Raw genomic sequence first — 15,326 nt, forward strand, 5'->3', positions numbered from 1 at the left:
CCTTCCCCTCCTCCCGCCGCCCCGGGGCGCGCCGCCGGCCCCCTTCCCCTTCTCCCGCCGGCCCGGACTCCCGGGCGGGAGCTCCGCTGGCTCCCGGCTCCGCCGCAGGCAGCTCGAGGCCTCGCCTGGCGCCGCCCTCAGCGTTTGCAGGGCGCTCGGCGCCTTCGCTGGCGCGAGGCCTCTAACCTGCCCGCGGCAGGGCAACACGGGTTTGCAGGCGAACGCTCTCCTCGGCCGGGACCCGCGGCGGCTGGGAGGTGCTGGCGGCGTCTTGCGGCCGCGCTCGGGGCCGGGCRGGACATCCCAGGGCGCGAGGGCAGAGCCGACGTCTCCGTCGGGCGTTCGGAGGCTCCCGCGGTTCCCCCGAGCCAGCCGCGTCCTTGGGGGCCGGGCAGGGCCGCCCGCTCCCGGGCCACGTGGGCTGCTCGGGGCACTTCCAGCYGCAGGGCTGTGCCGGCGCCCGGCGCGACGTGGGGTTCGTGGGCTGCCGGGCTCCGGCTTTTATCTGGCTTTGAGCACCACGCGGTCAGGCTGTACTTGCGCAGCGGTGGCGGCTTGGGAAGTTGGTTATCTGCCGGCTTTCTCTTCCTAGCTGGCGTTTCTGATGAATCTAGGTGCTGGCTACAGGGGCACGTACAACAGGAACCCTTGCAGATAAAGGGACCTTCTCCAGCCAAGGGGCCACCCTGGACTGAAGCCAGCAGACCACATGGAAATGCACTTTTGGGTTTTTTCTGAGGCCAGATTTTTGTCTGTGTTGTGCAGCTTCATCTGTCAAAAGCCTGATCTATTTTCTTTTGAGCTTATCAGAGGAGCTCTCTGCTGACATAACATCCTGCTTTTTCAGATTGGGCTCAGCATCGTTAGGGATAGTCAAAATGAGACTTGCAGAAAAAAACCTCAGATGTTATTGTAGAAAGACTGACATTACTTTGTGCCCTGAAAAGCGCAGTTGTCCCTGACCCGAGTTCCTCCTCTGCACCCGTGGGGCAGCTGTTCATGAGACCTTTGCTTCTTATCCTGTAAGCATGCTTTAATCCTTGCAAGATTTTGCACCACGCCCAGTGATTAACTTCCTTCCCTTCCTTTGAGGGGCTTTACGAGAAGCTTCTTGAGCACCCAGCTGCCCCCGCATCCGTGGGGACCTGCCCCCCGAGCCCCAGCAGGATGYGGGCATTGCCCTTTGCCGCAGTCCCACAGGGACCGCAGGCTTCGCCGCCTGCGGTGTTTGGGAATCGCCCGCCTGCTTGTGCATGCCAGGGTCCGTCATGGGCATCTGAGCGCGTGTGCCGCGGAGGGCGCCGGACTGGGGCTTGCGCTCTGACGTCTCCCCACGCTGCTGCACCGAGGCTCCCCACGCGTGCACGCACAGTAATCCTCCGTGCTAAACAATCCCGCCAGCATCGCATGTGGTGCAACACTGAATAAAATGAGTAAAAGCTGGCATCACCTCCTGCCTTCCACTCTGGGTAAAACAAATGCTGTTGCTGCAGGGTCATTCCCTGGGTGTTTGCAGACCCTCCCAAATGCCGAGCAATGCCATCTGCAGTAGCAAGGGGAGGAGGCTGCTTGTGCAGATGGAGGCACCCCTCACCTCTGCTGTGAGAGCGTGCTTTAGTATCATCTCCCTTTGATTTTTTTTTTTTCCTCTTCCCTAGTGCCTCATGTGTACTGGCAGCACTCCTCACCTTCGCCCCCTGCTCTAGCTCATTCCTTGCTACATCCCCCTCTGTCCGCCCCTTGCCTCCCTCTCATTGTTCGCCCCTCTTGCACTTCTCTCTCCTTCTCCATATAAATATCAGTGGTGACAAACTGCTACCGCCAGCCCATCTGTTTCTTTGTACAAATTTGTAGCCAGTTTTGAAACGTGATTTATAAATATTGCTTTTGCAGCCAAGGAGTGACACTGATGGATGTCAGCACAGATGGATTCGCTAAACTCCCGCTTAAATCCTTTTTTCCTTTGCACCTACTTCCCCAGTTCCTGCAAGGCAGCAGAAAGCTCCTCAGCAGGGCAGTGCATCCTCAGCACAACAGGGACCTCATCCCCTTGGGGACGTGTCAGTGGCCGCAGAACAGGTCTGCGGAGCCTGGGGCCGCGATGCTGCTCCTTGGCCGAGCCCTGCTGTGCCAGGCCCTTCTGCGGTCTGAGCTGTGCAGAGCRCGAGACGATCCTTGCAAGGGCATGCAGCTCTGCTTGCATAARGAGGAGGCAGGAGCACTGCCTGGCCCCCGGCAGGGCAGATGTATGAGCACGAGGCATGCTATAGGTGATACAGAGCGTTTATTACTCCATGTCTGAGCAGGGGTTCCCCAGCAGTTTCCTGATCGAGGCAATAAAGGTGCGGGGAAATCCAAGGCACTGCTGAGCGCTGGTCCATGGCGAGGAACGTTGGCAAGGGGCGCTATAAGAGGTTTTTATGTACAATACGCATGCAGTACATGTATTGATTTCACCGCTAATCTCAATTCAAAGTCCAGGTGTAGTGCCATGCTGGCATGGGCCCAGGCGTGTGCCCATGCCCATGGGTCAGCATGCCCTGTTGATGCTCCTTTTCCCATGGAACGGTCTGGCTCGCTTCCATCACCTCTCTCCTCGACGCTCTTCTGGTCCGTCATCTCCCGGTTTCCTGTGGCATGCAGTGCTCCGTGGCTGCCAAGAGCTGCCTTGGCTCTCGCACTCCTGGTCAGAGACGTAGGAGTGAAAGGTGGCTCTGCAGGAGGCTTCACGTTAGCTGAATTATAGCTGAAGCACTTCGCAGGAGTCAGGCTTTTAGAGACAGTGCTATTTCCTACTTGCATCTTTCCTCCTTTGCTTCTGCTCTGTCTGAGGGAGCGCTCAGGTACTCGTTAATTCATCGGACAAGGAATAAAAAGTTATGTGTGATAGCAATGGACCAGCTCCAGAAGGAAGATACCCAGCAAATGAAATGCATAAAGGAAGAGATGGGGAAAGCTGACCTTGCCTGGTTCCAACTGGTGCCTTTGTAAAAGTATTCACCCCTAACTTCCCCTTTTCTGGGTCTTTCTGGCCTGAGAAAAACAATTAAAGAAGCATCAAAGGTAATTAAAGTCCAAAATCATGTTCTTCAAGAAATCCTAATTGTGTTAGAAGCGATGGTAGAAAGAAACTAAGCTCTGCAACCTGGAATGGTTGGTGGGTAATACGGAGCGACACATGGAAGCTACTGACTCTAGAGCTCAAGGGCTAGGAAGGAAGATGTCTGAACTCTCCACAGGTCTCATTAAGAGCATGTAATGGGTGAAAATCTGAAGAATCTCGGGCAGAACACGAGGATTTTTGAGGCATGCCTGAGGATAGCGGAAGCTTCCTCCAGCCACCACAGGGATGCCGTTCTCCATGTGAACAGCGCGGATGCTGATCTGCCGTGGGGTGAAATGGATCTTCCCAGGGCTGAGCAAGAGGCAAAAGCAGCAGCAGGAGCACTGTGCCCTGGCACATGGAGAACCTGGGGCGAGGAGGAGGCAAAGGGGGAAGGCCCAAACTCCTCTCWCATTGCCTGCCCTTAGCGTGGGGCTGGGGAGGGAGCAAGACCTTGGTGGCAGCAGGCAGCTCCAGCAGCGGYGTGGCTGTGGGCCTGGCCCAGAGCCGCACACTAACGAGCCGGCATGTCCGGGGCTGCTCAAGCTGCAGAGCAGCTGCTGGAGCCATCAAAGGCAGATGCTCGCTGTGGCCCTGGGAGTACAGGAGAGGGCTGGGATATCGAAATCCAGACTGGAGGTAGATTGCTCCCTTCTGCTTTCCTAGTGCTGTTTGAGATTGAGTTATGAGAAGGATTTATTAGCTCTGTCTTTGAAGCTGCCAAGAGCCTCTTTGGAGAGAGAGGGAGCTTGAGACACTTAATTATTTTATTATTCCTAGTTACCACCAGAGTATATTGCATTCCCAAACTTTCCTCACAGCGATATTGGCTGGTCCCTGCACACTTGGCTCCTGTTGGTTTCTATCTTGCCTTGTGAATTGCTCCTCGAGGAGACAGAGATGTCGTTTCCTGTCCTTTGCATGAAATGATATGATGTGACACAGGATAAAATCACTGCGTGGTCAGGGAGAGGCACAGGAAATCTGTGGAGGAATATAAAATGTCAGCTTGTCTAGCAAGGTGGCGCTGACGGTAAATGGCTTGGCTTGTGTGCCACAGTGCAAATGCAGTGCAACCTTCAGAGTGATGTGATGGTAGTTCAAAGTGTGGCCTCACACAGACTGGACAGGAAAACACATAAGCGTGGAAGAGATCCAAACTCCTCCGTACAGAAAAGCTGTTGATCAATATGCTGATTTCAACATCTGTTGCAATTTCCATGCTACCTCAGGGGAAATGTTGCTCTCGGCTTCGTGGCCCAAAAACTGGGCTTGGCAGAAAGCTGCCACCAAGGAGGGGACAGAGAGGCTGCAGGGCYAGGGCCTTTCTGGCTTGTCTTTGCAAGGATTCTGAGCCTGCTGGTGTGAAAGAAAGTGCCCCAGGACACAGAGCCTGGAAGGAGCTTCCTTGGGTCAGTGCCTGTACAAAAGCAACTGAGAAATTACACTGGTCTGTAGGCAGTTGCTTTGAATACATTTTCCAGGATAAATTTTCGCAGATCCGGGCAAAACATATTTCCTGTCTCTGTTCAAACAGACTGCATGGCACGGCAGCAGCACTGTTTTTTCTGGAGTGTCTCATTCTTGTGTGCGCAGCCCAGAAGGGAACAGGGGAAAAGTTTGCAAGTAACAGAGGCGTAAATGCCAGAGTGGGAAACCAGGTTGCCCAGAGTGCCCAGGGGCTGAGGACACAGCGGGGGCCGCTTTGGGCCCCGGGCCATGAGGGGCTGGTGTCCGTGAGACTTGTCCTGGCTATGCAGCACTGGTGAGCGATGTTTTTGGTGTAGGTTTGAAACTGCTGTTGCTGCTCTTTCTGCAGGAAGTGTTGACATAACCCTGTTCAGGAGAGAAAGTGTTCTGCGGCGTTGAAATAGTGTTTTGTACCTGTGATTTCTGTCTCTCCCCCTAGCACTGAGCTTTGGGTAACAGCAAGATCTCAGCCCTTCCTGGGCTGAGGTTCCCCAGAGCTGTCTGTCATGCTGCTGCTCGTGTTTAAATACTGGCTGCTTTACTTTGACTCTGTGGGATCAGCAGTGAGAATCGTCCTCCTCTCCTTGCTGGAGGGTGAGGGGCTCAGCGGTGCGACATGTGCCTGAGCAGTGCTGGCAGTACCTGAGCCCAGGTTAGTGGCTGCCTCTCTGCCATTTGTACGTAGTGTTTCCCTTCGATTTCTAGAGGTGGTTTCTGAAATCTGCGTGCCTTGTGGCAGGTCTTCCTCTCCAAACGGAGCCAGAGCCGACTGCAAACAGAAAGGGAGTTGCAGCRTTCTGCTGCGCTCCAGAAGCTCGAGGCGCGGGCTCTGTGTGCACGTTTACACAGAGCTAATACCTGAGAGATCGGAACAGCTCCCAGGCATGGAAACGGAGCCCAAGGAAGACCAGCAGCCACAGCTGGCTCAGGAAGGGGCTGGCAGCAGATGTGGGATCCTCCAGCAGGACCGGATGCGCGGTCCCAGGCTGCTCAGCTCGTGCAACATAGGGGCAGGAGGCATTCCCACCCGAGGGCTGGAGCCCGTTTGGCCTGTGGCTGTGTCTCCGCTGGGCTCACGTGCCCAAGGGTCATGCTCAGCTGGGCTAGGGTGGAGTTAGTCCTGGCCCCTCACTGAGAAGGTGCTATTAACTTTATTTATATCTCCCCGCTATGCTGCAGCAAGCTGAAGCGGGCGGCACCAAATGAGATCTTGTTACCTTTGTGCAAGTGATTAGCATAACAATAAACATTTCTCTTTCCTCCCTTATCCGTGGTAGGGAGCAGGTGGCTTCCCAGCAGACGCCGCTGCCGGCAGGCAGCCGCTGGCTCCGGCCTCCCTGCTGCTCCGGAGCCAGCGCTCCCCATGCGCTCCACGACGGGCCTCTGCACGCGGCCAGGGGCTCGGCCCTGGCGACGGACGTCCCGTGGGAAGGGGCAGCTGCCTACAGCCCCTGCCACATGTACAGAGACACCAGGCAGCGTTTGCAGGGGTGCAGAAAGATGGTGCTCTGCTGYTGGCAGCCCCCATTGTGCCTGTCTTGGGGCGCATGGGGCAGAGCTGGGAGCTGCGGCCTTGCAGGCACGCTGATGCAATATCTCTTCTGAGGCAAAATGTCCCTAGATCGATTCTTGCAAGCATTTGCCCTACTGCTGCCTTTTGATCTGTGCTCCTGTGGCTGTTGCCTGCCAGAGGTCTGCTGCTGTGAGCAGGGACAAGTGAGGTGGCCTGGAAAATCCCCTTAAAGGGTAAAAGATGCTACATCCACAGGAGGAGATTTTCTCGTGACTTGCAGCACAGCTCTATATGCACGAACAAGACTGAGGTTTGAACGCTGGCCACRTGGGGTTCAGGGCAGCCCCCGAGTGTTGGCGTAGCCTTGTGCACGCTCCTTCGGCTGGTGGGCTGGCCTCTTYGCAGCGCTGGAGCACGAGCTCCTCCGGGCACAACCCGTGCTCTCAGCTGAACTGGAACAGGTTTGCAACAGGTTGCCTAGAGAGGTGGTGGAGTCTCCTTCTCTGAAGATATTCGAAACCCGCCTGGATGCAATCTCGTCTAACGTGCTCTAGGTGACCCTGCTTGAACAGGGAGGTTGGATGAGATGATCTCCAGAGGTCCCTGCCAACCTTACCCATTTGGTGGAAGGGAGGTGTCCCGCTGTCTCCTTCGTGTTAAAACCCCAGCTTSCCCAGCTGAGGTGCCAGGGGCTCGGCTCTGCCCTACAGTGCGGTAGCATCTAGACAATGCAGAAAATGGCTGGGCTGAAGCAGCAAGCGGAGASCTGATGACAGGAAGCAATGGCCTGGCGTTCAGCCCCAGGGCTTACTCTGGGCACAAGCCRTGCACCGCTGCCTCACCTTCGGGCATGGGCAGGCGCTCTGTGTCGCTCACAGCTGGSCCTGGCCCTGGTCGGCGCTGGAGCTCGCCGGGCTGGCACCGCACACACCTTTGCGGCTGCTCCGCATCTGAGGTCGGCCACGCTTCCCCGCTGGCCGTTGCTCTTCCCGTCCGGCCACTCCGCAGGCACCTGCCTCCTGCTTCCCTCCCAGCTCGYGTCATATGCCCACTGTGTCGCGGAGCCCGGCTGCCCCGTGTTTTATCAGCTAAAGGCTGCAGAGAGCCAGCAGTGGCTCTGATGTCTGGCTGCAGCTGCTGAGCTGCTGCTCCTGCTCCTTTTCATTCTCCCGTGGGCAGGGAGCGAGGCTGGCTTCCAGCGCCTTCCCACCGCTGCGCTGCTGCTCGGGCTGCACCCCTGCAGCAGCGGGGTCTGCATGGAGCTGGGGCACTGCTGGCTCAGTGGGCTGGGAGCCCCCAGGGTGCTCTGCCAGCTCCTCGGTGGCTAAGGGGCACCCGAGGCGGGCAGCCCCTCACCCCAGCACCGGGACTGGGGCAGCAATGGCTCTGGCGACTCAGCCYGTCCAGCCAAGCAGCTCCAGTGGGGGCCCGCGCTCTGCGGCTGCGCTCCGTTCCCGTGCTGGCTCCCTGCTGGGTTTGGGGTTTCCCCCCTCTGCTCCTGCTGTGTTTTGCCAGTGGGTTTCAGGCCCCACGTCCGGATGCCCCGCGGTGAGCAGGACTCCAGGCTGGCCGTTGGGAACCCCGGGACAGCGCGGGGCTGGCCAGCCACGAGGGGCTGCCGCAGAGTGTCCCAGCTCTGCCCCGGCCGCGCGGGGAGGGCAGCCCGGTCCGTGCTCCCACACGGTCAGCTGGCRGTCGCTGGGGCCGTGCGGTGGCTCAGGGGCTGTAGAGCAGCCGCAGCCTCCAGYGCCTGGGAGTGGTGCCTCCGGCACGGAGGAGCTTGGGAGTGCCCTGTCCTGGAAGCAGGGCTGAGGGGCTTAGTCCTGCTTGCTGTCCCTAGGAGTGACTTTGCTGTGGGTTTGCTTGCTCCCTGCAGACAACACGGCCGCGGTGCACACGCAAAGCGTGGGCTTCAATCGCCAAGAGCAAGACGTGTATTTGCTGCCCATCCTGGTGGTGGACAGCGGCCACCCGGCCCTCAGCAGCACAGGGACTCTGACCATCCGCGTGTGTGGCTGCGACAGCAGCGGGGCCATCCAGTCCTGCAACAGCACAGCCTACATCATGTCTGCCACGCTGAGCCCTGGCGCACTCATCGCTCTGCTGGTCTGCGTCCTCATTCTGGTCGGTGAGTGCCCGCCTGCCTCCCTCCTCTTCCCTTGCCTTGTCCCAGTCTCCTCCCTTTATCATCAGTCATGCACATGAGCAGAGGCAGTGGCTCCAGGCTTGGTAGAAGCCCCTTGGCTACCTGACACCTTGCCCGGAGCTGTCTGCAGAGCGTGGGGCAGCAAACCTGACCCCAGCTGCAGGCTGCAGGTGGGACCTGGCTGTTGGGGGCCTTTCCATGTTTGTCCTAAGCCAAGACCCCAGTGGGCTGGGCTCAGCAACACCTCTGAATCAGGACAATTCCCCGTACAGTGGGTAATGGGCTTCCCACAYGAAGGATGGAGAGCTAGTGGTTGCTCCTGGCCTTCCGCAGGCAGGAGGCTGAGCACTGCTTGTGGGCAGAGTGCTTGCAGCAGTGTGCCTCACTGCAGGTGAGGGATGTGCATGCATCCCAAGGGCTGGGGCACCGTGGCCAGGGGTGGCAAATGTGGGATGGGTGGTCATGCAGTGGTGCTCTTAGCTCAGAGGCCTGCGAGGGTCAACGTCAGAGCGTGCATGAGTAAGGAGCAGGGTTGTTTTAGCACCTGCGAGGGTAGATTGTGGAAACATGCCCGGGGTCTGCTGGGAGCGTGCAACCAGCTGTTGGGGGCTGACCAGCCCTGTGCAGGGAAGCTCTCTGTGCCTGGGGATGCTGCCGGGTGCCCTTAACAGGTTTGCACCAGTGTTTGCACCAGGTTTGCTGGGCCTTTAGCTGCGGGGGAAGTGTGGGCTTGTTTGCACACAGAGAGGGGAGGGGGCCTGGAAAGGGTGGGTGCTGCAGTGCTYTCGGGTTTAGCACTGTGCAGCTGATGGATGCTGCTGCTGAAAGTCCTCTGGCATCAGTGTGGGCTCGCAGCTGGCTCCTGAGGACTGTCAGGACATCTGTGGAAGCCAGTGCGTTGTTCGCTGAAGTCTCTCTTCTCCTTGGCACGTCTTTGCTCCCCGTCTCCTGCTGTGCCTCCGTTTAGAAAACCCATTCCCATAGGGTGCACTTTACACTGGTTTCATTTTCTAACGCAATGCAAACAAATTTCTGCCTAATTGCCCAAACGAATAAAGTGCACATCGATGCTCTAAAGGTGATGGGATGAATGGATGATGATCCAGGACACATCTGTGGCTCAGGCTCTGTGCCATCTGCTCCACAGTCACCCTCCTAACATTTGGCTGCTGCTGCGATTCATGCACCCCCTTTCCTATTCATCTTCCACAGAATCCAGCCGTTTGTCTGTCCAGCCGTGCGTTCATCCATCTGCCCCTCCTGTCTCTGTGGTCATGCTGCATGGAAAGGAAGCTCCTGGTCTGCACTGGAGCCCAGGCCCATCTCTCTCTCACCTAGTGACACAGCACAGCTGCTACTCAATGAGCCCGGCTGACACGACCTGGCTGGCTGTGCTGGTCCTTCCCGCGGCGTTGCYGGCCACCTGGGCTGCCCGTGCCAGAGGCTGCTTTGCCTCTGTGCCTGGCCCGAGCATGGGCCGTCCTCGCGCCTCTGAGAGCAGCTTGCATGAGCCCATCACCCTGTCTGCTGACTGTCTCTTCCCTTCCCAGTGCTGGTCCTTTTGATCCTCACGTTGAAGCGACACCACAAAAGCCACCTGACATCTGAGGATGATGAGGACATGAGGGACAATGTCATCAAATACAACGACGAAGGAGGTGGTGAGCAGGACACAGAGGCCTATGACATGTCAGCCCTCCGCAGCCTCTACGACTTCAGTGAGATCAAAGGTGGTGACGGTGGAGGGGGGCCAAGGGAGGGAGGCCTGAGCGGAAACCTGGCCTCTGAGCTCCACGCGCTCCCACAGTGGGTGCAGAACCCAGACCTGGACTTCTCCCTCTTCAAGGATTATATCTGCAAGAAGGTGGAGCAGGCAGATGAGGACATCTCGGTGCCGCCCTACGACTCCTTCCAGACCTATGCCTTCGAGGGCTCGGACTCCCCCATCCCCTCGCTTAGCTCCATCAACACCTGGTCCAGCAGCTCGGAGCAGGACTTCTCCTACCTGGGGGGCTGGGGGCCACGTTTCCGGCAGTTGGCCGCACTCTACGCGGGGCGCAGGGGTGAGGAGGAGGGCGAGGAGTCCTAGCTGCCTGACCAGCCCCAGAGTGAGGTGTGGGTGTGGGCCGGGTTGGGCCCCAGCGTGGGCATCCACGGCCAGCACCCCGGGGCCGCAGCGTGGCCAGGAGAGCGGGGCAGGCGTGCTGCCCACGCGGCCTCTCCTTGGGGCTCCTCAGCACCAGCTCGKCTGGGCTGCAGCGCCCAAGGGAGCCGTGGTCGCCATCGTAACCTCTTTAATACCAATCTCCATTAAAGCACTACACATTAATTTAAGAAAGAGAAAATCTAATTCAAGAGAGTTCATAGGGGGTTCTCCCCCCCATGTTATCATTTAAATGGATCCATTCAGGGAGCCCAGTTYGAGAAAGGAAGAGCAATCCAGGAGCCTTTTGTTGTCTAAATTGTTTTTGTCACTTGATTCAGAGCTTTGGAAGTGCTTTGATTTCCTCCAGACCTTCCCGTGCAGAGGGGAACAAGCTTTTCGCTTTGCTCTGTTCCCCTYCTACTGGCTGGCTCCGCGGCATCCCGCTCTGCATGGGTACCAGCGTGATCCGCGGTGCAGGGCAGAGCCACAGCGCGGGGCAGAGCCGTGGTGCAAGGCAGAGCCGCAGTGCCGGGGCAGAGCCACGGTGCCAGGGCAGAGCCGTGGTGCAAGGCAGAGCCACGGTGCAGGTTGGAGCCGCAGTGCTGGGGCAGAGCCCTGGCACGGGGCAGAGCCGTGGTGCAAGGCAGAGCCACGGTGCCGGGGCAGCGGCTGGTGCCAGAGTCTCTGCCGGGTGCCGGCTCTGCGGGCACCTCTGTAGGGAGCAGCTCGAGGCCGCTTCAGCCAGGACTTCACCTTGCGGCTGCGTTCGCTTCCACTTGGCTCCATGGCCCRCTCCTGTCCCGTTTTTTCTGGTTGTCGGCGATGCTGGTGATTAGAGCGGGTTCCCTCCTGCCTGCACCAGGGGCGTAGCCTGCAATGTCCTAGCTGTCGCCGTGGCGTGGTGCCGTGGCCGGGCTTGAAGATGGTTCCGCAGCACCGAGGAGAGACCCAGGGTCGGTGCAGGGAGTGGAGCTGCACAGAGCTGCAGTGCCAGGGGCTCCCGTGCCCCCGCAGCTTGGGGCAATGTGGGGAGGAGGCAGGATGGGGCAGCGCTGGCCGCAGGGCAAGGGACATCCTGGAGCCCTGGTCTGGACGGGCAAGTCCCTCACAGCTGGCAGCCCGGCAAGCGGGTAGGATCCCGAGCCCGCCAGCCAGGCGCAGAGTCACCGGGCTGCGTCGGAGCACTGCTACGGCTGCTTTGGCTGCAGCTCATTGTGCTGCTTCCAGGAACAATAAAGATGAGAAAAAGCAAAGCAGGGGTGCAGGAGGGACATCCTGCACGTGCTCGTGCCAGCCGACGGCCGAGCACCGCTGTTGGCAGCAGGAGGCCGTCACCCAGGCGCGTGCGAGCCCGGGTTCCGCCGGCACTGCCGYGCGTGGGGCAGGCTGCGTGCGGGTCTGTGGTGCCCTGGCACTGGGCTGTGTAAAGAGCCGCCGCTCCCACGGAGGCGCTGCTGGAGCAGGCGGCAGCTGGTCCCGTGGCCAGGTTGGCAGGAGGCAGGTGTAATTTGTTGCYGTTCCTTGGCACGCAGGTGGTGTTTGAGGAGCGTGCTGGGTTTCTGAAGCCGGGCTGGGCTCCCAGGGCTGTACCAAGCACCATGCCCGGCTCCTGAGCCGTGCTGAGTACCCGGAGCCGTGCTGGGTGCCCAGGGCTGTGCCGAGTGCCTGGAGCTGTGCTGGGTGTCCGTGGTTGTGCTGGGCTCCTGGGGCCATGGCAGCAGCCAGCATTTGCCGCAGTGAATTTTCCTGCTTCTGGGAGGCGCCCAGGCAGCCCCTCGTGCCGTCCGGGCCACTGCGGCTCTGCGTCGGGCGATGCTGCCTTGGAAGATCAGTGAYGTGGTTGACAGGCAGCTGGCGCGGCTCCCACGGCCCGACGCCTCCTGGGCTCATCTCTGTGTTCGTTCTTCCAGTTTGGCCACAGATGGCGTTTTCAGTCCTTGGAGAGTGCTTTACTGTAAATGTCCGTGCATGGTTGTTTCACCCTGTTTTGCCTCCCTGCTGCCTCTCCACTGGTGCTGCTTTCTGCAAAGCGGGGCCCTGTGGAGGCACAGGCAGGGCTGCAGCTCCCGGCCTGGCTCGCCCCCCGCTGCGGCCGCATCCCTGTGCCGGGACGATGCAGCTTGGCACGAGGCAGGAGCCGCTTGTTTCTCAGGATCCCTCTGGCCACCCCACGGAGGCTGCGGGTGACCACGCTCGCCCCGCATCCTCGCCCCACACACTCACCCCACATCCTCACTCCATGCTCGCCCTGCATCCTCACCCCACGCGCTCACCCCACAGGCTCACCCCTCATCCTCACCCACATCCTTGCCTCACACGCTTGCCCCACATCCTTGCCCCACACTTGCCCCGTGCTTGCCCTGCATCCCTGCTCTGTGCTCGCTGCGTGAGCGGTCAGTCGGTCACTGTGATTCCCTCYGGCACCGGGATGGGGCCAGGGAACTGGCAGCTCCTGGCGGGCGGTCAGGCCCTGAGCGCCTGTGCTGTCCCCTGCACGGCCCGAGCCCGGGCTTGGGGAACGGGGGAAGCCCTCGCTTTCCTCAGGAGCATTCGCGTGTTTTCCCGCTGGCTGGAGCCGTGCATCCCGGCTTTTCCTCTAGTGAAGTGCTGTGCAACAGCTGGCCTGGTCCGCGGAGGTGGGGCCGACAGTGCGAGGGCAGGTGCCTGCCAGAGCTGCCGCCAGCGGCACATGTGCACTTGCACATGCATGTGCACGCATGTGCRTCCTTCCCGCTCGCCCCCGGTGAGGGCGGGAGCGCGGGGCAGAGCACGGGCTGGGGCTCCGCGGCGCCTGCAGCGCGACTGCGGGCACRCCCTGAGGAGTCACTTGGGTTTCCTTTCTCTTTCCAGACAAAATCAGGAGGTTGACTTCCCCATCCTTGTTATTTTTTCAAGGTCTTTCTAGGACCTGGAAATAAATTATTTCCTTGTCGTCTAGCCTGGGTCTCATTTACTTGTTTGATCTTGTCCCGTTTCATCACACTGCGTTGCCGCTGCTGGGCCATCGGTGCCTCGCTGGAGCGGGGAGCCGGTTCCCTGCCCAGAGCCGCCGGCAGTGTCCGCCCGGCTCTGCGGACGGGTCCCAGCGGCCAGACGCTGCCCTTCCAGCAACGTCTACTGCTGCGGGGCTGGCAGCCGCGGCTGCGCTGGGGGCTCCGGCGGCGGTTTGCAGCGCCTGCTCTGGCTGCAAGTTCTGCTCGGGGCCGGGCTGGCGGCGGCGTGGGAGCGCGCCCGCGGCACGGGAGCCACGGCGAGGGGCGCTCCTCGACGGCGCCGGAGAGACAGCCCACGGCAGGAGCRGCACTGCCTGCGCAGAGCGGGGGCCTCCCCCTCCGCCTCCTTGGAGCAACRGCAGGAAGAACAGCGGGTAAATTGATGCCAAATGACAGAAAACAACCTGATCACGCAACTTCCTGACCCTCCTCGGTCACCCCACAGCCRCCTCAATGTGCTCTAAAAACTATGAATCTTTGGTGCTGCTTTGCTGTAGTCAAAGGCCTCCCAGGTCCCCATTTGCTCGTGGGCAAATGCAGCTCTAGGCCACGTCCCACTTTCCAGCCCCCTGTGTGGTTGGGCATCGTCYGTGGGTTTTGTTACCATGACCCATTCTCCGCTGGTAGCAAAGTRCGCTACTGCAGCGTTCAGTTATTGGCTGGAGCAAGGAATTACTTAAAAACAAACAAACAAACCAAAAAACCCTTGGGTTTAATGTTAAAATGATGCAAATAAATGACGATCCATGCTGACCATGGATAAATCAATTGCTGGTGGTTTTCTTGATGGCAGGGGAGTGAGCAAGCTGYTAATGGCAAATGAGCATGAACTCCCCCCCGCCCCGGGGCGCAGGAAACCTCTGCCGAGAGCTCGGCGGCGAGCGCAGCCACCCCGCCGGCCCCGATGCGGCGCACAGCAGCCGGCCGGTGCAGCCAGGGTGGCGTGTGCTCGCTTCGGTGGCAGCACCAATGTAGGTCAGCAGATAACGCAGCCTGAATTTAAACCTCTCCGTAAAGCGCAGTCATTTAAATAGCATCTTGCTGTCCTCACTCTTATTGATCYCTGAGGTCTTTAAGCTTTTCTGTATCCTTCGCTGTCCCTGTGCCTCCACTCCCATCTTGCKCCCTTGATTATTCACTTAATGGTATAGAAGAAGCATCTGTTGACCTTTGATGAAAGCTGTTAGGGGGATGCTGTAACAGAAAGGAGGAGTCTGGGGGCCAGGGGGCTCTTTTAAACGTGCAAGGTGTGCTGCCAGATCTCCGAGTGCATCGTGTTTTTCTTTTCACAGTTGCAGTGAGCGCCTCTGCTGCCAACCTTGAGCAGGCCTTTTAGCAAGCATTAATGGTAATTGCCCACCCTCAGCAAGCGTGTCAGCGCTGCGCTCACAGCTGTATGCTTCCGTAGCTTTGGACACATTGGCCAACTGCTGTTTGCAAAGAGCTATTGATAGTTGCTGTGTGTTTGCACCCTGCTTTTTCAGCCCYGGCCCTTAGCAACAAGAGCTCTCGTGTTCCAGCTGCAGCAAGCACAGAGCCAYGCTGTCCTTGACTCCTGCAGACCAGCTCCAGGCGCTGCACAAGGAGCCTCATTACCTCAGCGCTCGGGGGATCAGGTGCCCTGGGAAATCCCTGCTGCTACAGGAAGGCGCCCGCAGCTAGCGCGCTCCTCACAAAGCAGGTGATAAGTGCCTCGCACTGAGTGCGATGAGTCCTGGCCGTGCAAAGGGGTTTGCTTCTTGATATTGTGGAGGAACGGAAAGAGCTCGAAGTAACAAATTGCCAGCCAGAMCCAGACCCTTAACGGCACAAAGAGGAGGATAATTGAGAGCTCTGATTGCAGAAGCATCTCTGAGGATCTGAGGATGAGGATGCTCTAAGGGCTTGTGCAGTGCCCCTCAATGCAGGCCTTTCCAATACAGGAAAGTTTTCTGTAGCAGCTCCTCTCCCTTCGG

General features: G+C 59.2%; 1 protein-coding gene across 1 annotated transcript in view; it reads left to right on the forward strand.

Moving 5' to 3' along the window:
• Positions 1-13,295, forward strand: part of CDH22 (cadherin 22) — a 56,665-nt gene extending 43,370 nt beyond the window's left edge. The window contains exons 9-11 of the mRNA XM_085316093.1: positions 2,644-2,695; positions 7,927-8,214; positions 9,783-13,295. Of these exons, the coding sequence (XP_085172219.1) occupies positions 2,644-2,695; positions 7,927-8,214; positions 9,783-10,321 (879 nt within the window). The 3' untranslated portion in view covers positions 10,322-13,295. The remainder of the gene's footprint in view (positions 1-2,643; positions 2,696-7,926; positions 8,215-9,782) is intronic.
• Positions 13,296-15,326: the final 2,031 nt, after the last annotated feature.

Source organism: Rhea americana, unplaced genomic scaffold, assembly GCF_003343005.1.
Source record: "Rhea americana isolate MKP2758 unplaced genomic scaffold, rheAme1 scaffold_450, whole genome shotgun sequence".
NCBI lineage: Eukaryota > Metazoa > Chordata > Aves > Rheiformes > Rheidae > Rhea > Rhea americana.